This window comes from Macadamia integrifolia, unplaced genomic scaffold (genome assembly GCF_013358625.1).
Source record: "Macadamia integrifolia cultivar HAES 741 unplaced genomic scaffold, SCU_Mint_v3 scaffold2392, whole genome shotgun sequence".
In the NCBI taxonomy this organism is placed as follows: domain Eukaryota; kingdom Viridiplantae; phylum Streptophyta; class Magnoliopsida; order Proteales; family Proteaceae; genus Macadamia; species Macadamia integrifolia.
In genome coordinates, this window is record NW_024868685.1 from 25,013 (window position 1) to 30,303 (window position 5,291).

Sequence of the window (5,291 nt, forward strand, 5' to 3'; positions counted from 1 at the left end):
GGTCTGATCGCATTGCGACATTAAAAAAGTAGTCTATGAAGGTCTTATTTTGGAATGTGGGAGGTTTCAAGAACGCCTCAGCGTGAATGGCTTGGAGGAATTTTGTTGGTGAGAAAAATTCTGATATCTTATGTCTAGCTGAACCGATGATAGACCCTTTGGACTATCCAGCTCGCTTTTTTAGCAATTTCGGATTTGAAACTGACCTGATTTGTAACTCCAGGGTAGATAAAGTTTCCAATCTCTAGCTATTTTGGACAAGAGGTATCCCTAAACCAGTGATTTCTTCTCTCTGAGTAGCAAATTTCAGCGAAGGTTGATTGGAAAAATAAATTGATCACAATCTCAATTGTTCACGCTAGTAGTTTTAGAGCTACTAGGAGAAAGTTGTGGGTGGAATTAGCAGTTGTGGCTGCTATGTCTAATCCCTGGATGGTAGTGGGAGATTTTAATACAATTTTGGCTTCGCATGAAAAAAGGGGTCCGGGTGCTTTTAATTTGGGCTCTGCAGTGGAGTTTGATGAGATGATCGATTTGTGCGGCTTGATCAAATTACCTTCTCAAGTTGCAAAATTTACATAGACAAATAATAGAAGAAGAGGGAATGCAGTGGCAGTGCTTGAGAGGGATTTTGCAATGAAGTGTGGTTGAACCACTTTCTATATTGTGCTCAAATGGTTCTTCAAAGAAATTTCTCTGATCATAGTCCAATTTTAGTGACTTCGGAGGCGTGTCCCAAACCAGCAAATTGCCCATTCGATTTCATAAATTTTGGATGGAAGATCCTTCTTTCTTTCAAGTGGTTTGTGTCTCGTGGGACTAGAATATTTATGGGTCTCCTACTTATGTCCTTGCTCAGAAGTTGAAGCGGCTGAAACAGATTATTCGATCTTGGGTGAGGGAGACTTTTCCAAACTTTGAAGTTGAATTAATTCGTACTAAGGATGCCTTGGACCAGATTCACACTCAATTGATGAGCATGGTATGGATGATATCCAATTTAGGAAAGAAGCTGATGCAAAGACTGCTTACCTTATAGCCTTGAAAAATCATAAGAGACTATAGGCTGAGAAATCCAGAATTAGATGGTTCTAGGAGGGTGATAGAAACTCAAAGTTTTTTCATCTCTATACCAAAATCAAAAAAGCCAAAAACACTATTAGGAGGGTGAAAAATGCAGATGGTTCATTTGTTTCGGATAGAGATGGGATTACCAATTACATGACCAGCTACTATGAAGTATTTCACAAAAGTGTGCCTTTGATTGAACACTCAGAACTGCTTGAGTCTATTCCCAGACTAATTGACGATGTGGACCTTCTTAGCCTGGATGCGATCCTAGGAGTGGTTGAAATAAAGAGAGCTATGTGGGATTTGGATCCCGAGAGTTCACCTGACCCGGATGGATACCCTGGTTCCTTTTTCCGATGCTGTTGGGAGATTATTGCAGGTGATTTTGAAAGAGCTGTGAGAGATTTTTTTATCTCAGGTTAGATGCATGCCGGCATCAATAACAATTTTTTAGCATTAATCCCTAAAATGGATGGGGCAATGTCCTTAGACAAGTTTAGGCCTCTCTGCATGAGGAATTTTTTCTGCAAGGTGCTTTCGAAAATCCTGGCCACTCGGTTATCTTTCCTTCTTCTTAGACTTATCTCTGAGGAACATGGGGCATTTCAGAAAGGGAAGGTAATTCACAATAACATAGCATTGTTCTCTTCAACAAGAGGTGGTGGTCTAGGAGCCAAGATCGATATACAAAAAGCTTTTGACACTATTTCTTAGAGCTTTATTATTCAAGTCTTAAGGAAATTTGGTTTTTCGGAAACCTGGCTGATTTGGATACACCAAATTTTATCATCTTCAAGAATTTTCATTCTTTTTGATGGAGGTCCAATGGGCTATTTTGGAGTTAACCAGGGTCTGCATCAAGGTGATCCAATCTCTCCGATTTTGTTTATTTTGGTTGAAGAGGTCCTCTGCAAAGGCTTAAAGAATTTATTGCACTAGAGAAAAATCAAAGCCTTGAAACGTCCAAGAGATGATTTAGTTCCCACCCACTTACTTTTTGCTGATGACATCTTTATTTTAATAAATGCTTCCATAAAATATGTTAGAAACTTGAAAGACTTTATGAGGAAGTACCAGGAGTTCTCGAGGTAGATTGTTAACTTGGAGAAAAGTATATTATTCATGGGGTCTTTTTCTCTCTCAAGGAAGCAATCCATTGTTGAAGCCATTTGAATACCTTCTTGTAATTTCCCTACCAAATACTTAGGGGTTGAAATTGTTAAAGGGAGAGTAAAGAATCAGTTCCTGATGCCAACTATGGATAAAATTCGGGATCGTCTCTGGATGGAAAGGGAAAATTCTTTCAATGGCTGGTCGGGTGCAATTAGTTTGTTTTGTTATTTCAGGTATGCCAGTGCATAGTTTTCTAGTTTATTGGTGGCCCTCTTCATTGATAGTGTTGATAGAAAAACGGATGAGAAATCTCATCTGGACTGGGGATATTGATTCATCCAAAACAGTGACTATTAAATGGGACCAAGTGTGCAAGTCTATTGATGAAGGTGGTCTAGGCATTCGCAAGTTATGAGATATAAATAAATCTCTCATCTGTAGGTAGGCGTGGGGCATAAAGCATGGGAATTCAGCCTTGAGCAGTTTTTTCAAGGCTCATTTTCTGAAAAATGGTCGCCCCAAGAAATATATTAGGCCTTCATCTATTTGGTCTGGTATTCGCAAAATATGGTCTTTTATATCTAGCAAGGAGAGATGGATAGTGGGCAATGGAAAAACAAATTAATCTCTGGAATGACAATTGGTTAGGAGATTGCTCCATTACTGAAGCCTGTGGTCAAGTATTAGATCAGCTAAAAAATTCTACAACTAAATTTTTAGAAATTATCTTAAACTTTAGCTGGAATATTCCTGAGGTGAGTTCATATGCTCTGAAAAATGTGTTCACTGCTGTCAAATTAATGTCTTCCCCAGTGTGATATGGAAGATCATTGTTTCTGGAGCGCATCTACTTCAGGGATTTTTTTCTTCCTTTTCAGCCTAGAATGAAATTAGAAGAAGAAATCCAAAGGTCCCTTGGTTCCCTCTAGTTTGGAGTAAGGTTCTACAACCTCATCAATCAGTGTTTGGATGGAGATTGATGCATAGAAAACTCCCTGCGGACAATGTCATTTCTCAAAAAGGTATTCCCATGGTTTCAAACTTTGTGGTTTGGAAGTAGAATCATGTAACCACATCTTTACAAGATGCAGATTCTCAAATTAGAAAAATGAGGATTCTGACAACTAAAGATCCTTAGTCTCTGGGATTTATGGTCATAGCCGATAATATATGGAGGGAAAGGAATGATAGGCGTCATGGGGGTCCTTCAATGACTGTTTCTAATATATTTGCGAGAATCAAGCATGATGTGCAGGATAGGAACTTTGTTCTACAGGGAATGATAAGACAACTGACTGATCTTCTTTGTTGCCATCAATTAGGCCTAAATGCTCTTCCTAAAAAAGATTATTCTATGCTTGAAGTGATTTGGTATAAGCCAATATGGGGTTGGACCAAACTGAATGTAGAAGGCTGCCCTCTTGGAAATCCAGGGCGAGCGGGTGCAGGAGGGGTTCTAAGAGATCACAGGGATAGCCCTGTGGAAGCTCTCAAAAAATATTTGGGAGTTCATTCAAATTATTTTGCAGAATTCAGAGTTCTGCTTGAAGGCATTATGGTGGCCAAATATTTGAACATGAATGCTCTCTGGATAGAATCAGACTTGGCGGCAGTCGTTATGGCGGTTCAAGCCCATACCATTCCTTGGTATGCTTGTCAGGACTGGATATCATGTCAAGATTTCTTAGCCTCTATTAGTTGGAAGATTACCCACTGTTTCCGAGAAGCAAACGCAGTGGCTGATTTCCTAGCTGGAGAAGCAGCAAAGACCGGAGAATCTAGTTTAAATGTCTCTTTTCCTGTTCATATTATATCAGAGATTGCTCATGATGCTGATTCAGGGCCAAGGTTTCGATTAATGTTTTAGTAGATTTATTTTCCCCTTCTGATGGCCATGCCGAAGGTGGGGGTTTTTAAATCTATTTTTTTTCCCAGTGATTTGTACTTTTCTTTTTTTCTTCATTTTAATAAAATCTCTGAATCTTTAGCGAAAAAAGGGAGCCTATTTATTAAGTATAGATGTAAAGGTATCTTGCACTATATATATGGTGACAGACTGATAGAGATAGTAATTAATGAATTTCTCTTTAGATGAATATGGAAGGACACTGTGTCAATGTGGAGTTCTCTGATGGAATATTGGGATGACATGGTTCTAGGATAAACTCTGCTGGCATGGATGAGATAACTTCCTATGTGATGCAAATCTACACTTGGAGAGATTCAAATCTACTTCCTAAGATAGGGATGGAGTTTGAATCTGACCAAACAGCTCATAAGTTTTACTCATGATGTGGTATTTTGTTGTAATAAAAAGAGATTTAAACAAAGAAAAAGAAATGATTCAGTTTTTAAGACCAGATGCAAGAATTGGTTGCAAAGCAAGGATGGGGGTAAAGCTTACAGAAATTAAAAGGTGGGAAGTCAGTGAAGTTTTTAACCTTGAACACAACCATCTAGTTTGTCTATCTAAAACACCAACCTGGAGTGACTTAGAGGCTTAATTGTGTTGGTAAGAGTTTGAGGTGTAATGTTAGATATGCGAGTGTTTTGGGAAAAAAAAGAAAAAAAGAGTAGAATAATTCACTTCCCTATGGGTTTACAAATTTCTTCCTTGATTTTAATATTTTTCAAAATGTCTTTTGAGATTTCATTTCTTTGCACAAAATTGATGTGTCAGCATAAATAGGTGGAAAACTAATTAAAAATCTTGATTATCAGATATCTAGAAAATGATGAGATATGCTAGATGTCAAATTTCTGTTTCACACTCAATAATTTACCTTCTAATCTCCTCTCATATATGGACATGTACTTGTAGAATCCCGTGCACCTTCTTGGGAGCTTGGATATTTTCATGGCTTGTCTTAGGATGTGGTAAGCAACAATCAAATTACAACTTGATATGTGAGCAAGAGACCTAGGGATTTAGCTGTCCTTAAAATATTAGCCTCAAATTTAATATGTGGCAGATCCATGTAAGCACCAATCCTTTCTTCTTTTTTTTTTTTCTTCTAGGAGTTGTCTTCCGAAAAACCACTCCAATAGATATACATATAAAAAAGGAAGAAGTTTTTCCTGGCCCCACTCATTCTAGAACTACAAAA

General features: G+C 38.0%; 1 protein-coding gene across 1 annotated transcript; it reads left to right on the plus strand.

Annotated features, from left to right (window-relative positions):
- Positions 1–1,221: 1,221 nt before the first annotated feature.
- On the plus strand, positions 1,222–4,051 carry LOC122066439. Its single transcript, XM_042630238.1, has 2 exons — positions 1,222–1,450; positions 3,345–4,051. The coding sequence occupies exons 1-2, from the start codon at positions 1,222–1,224 to the stop codon at positions 4,049–4,051; spliced, it is 936 nt and encodes a 311-aa protein (XP_042486172.1).
- The last annotated feature ends 1,240 nt before the right edge of the window (positions 4,052–5,291 follow it).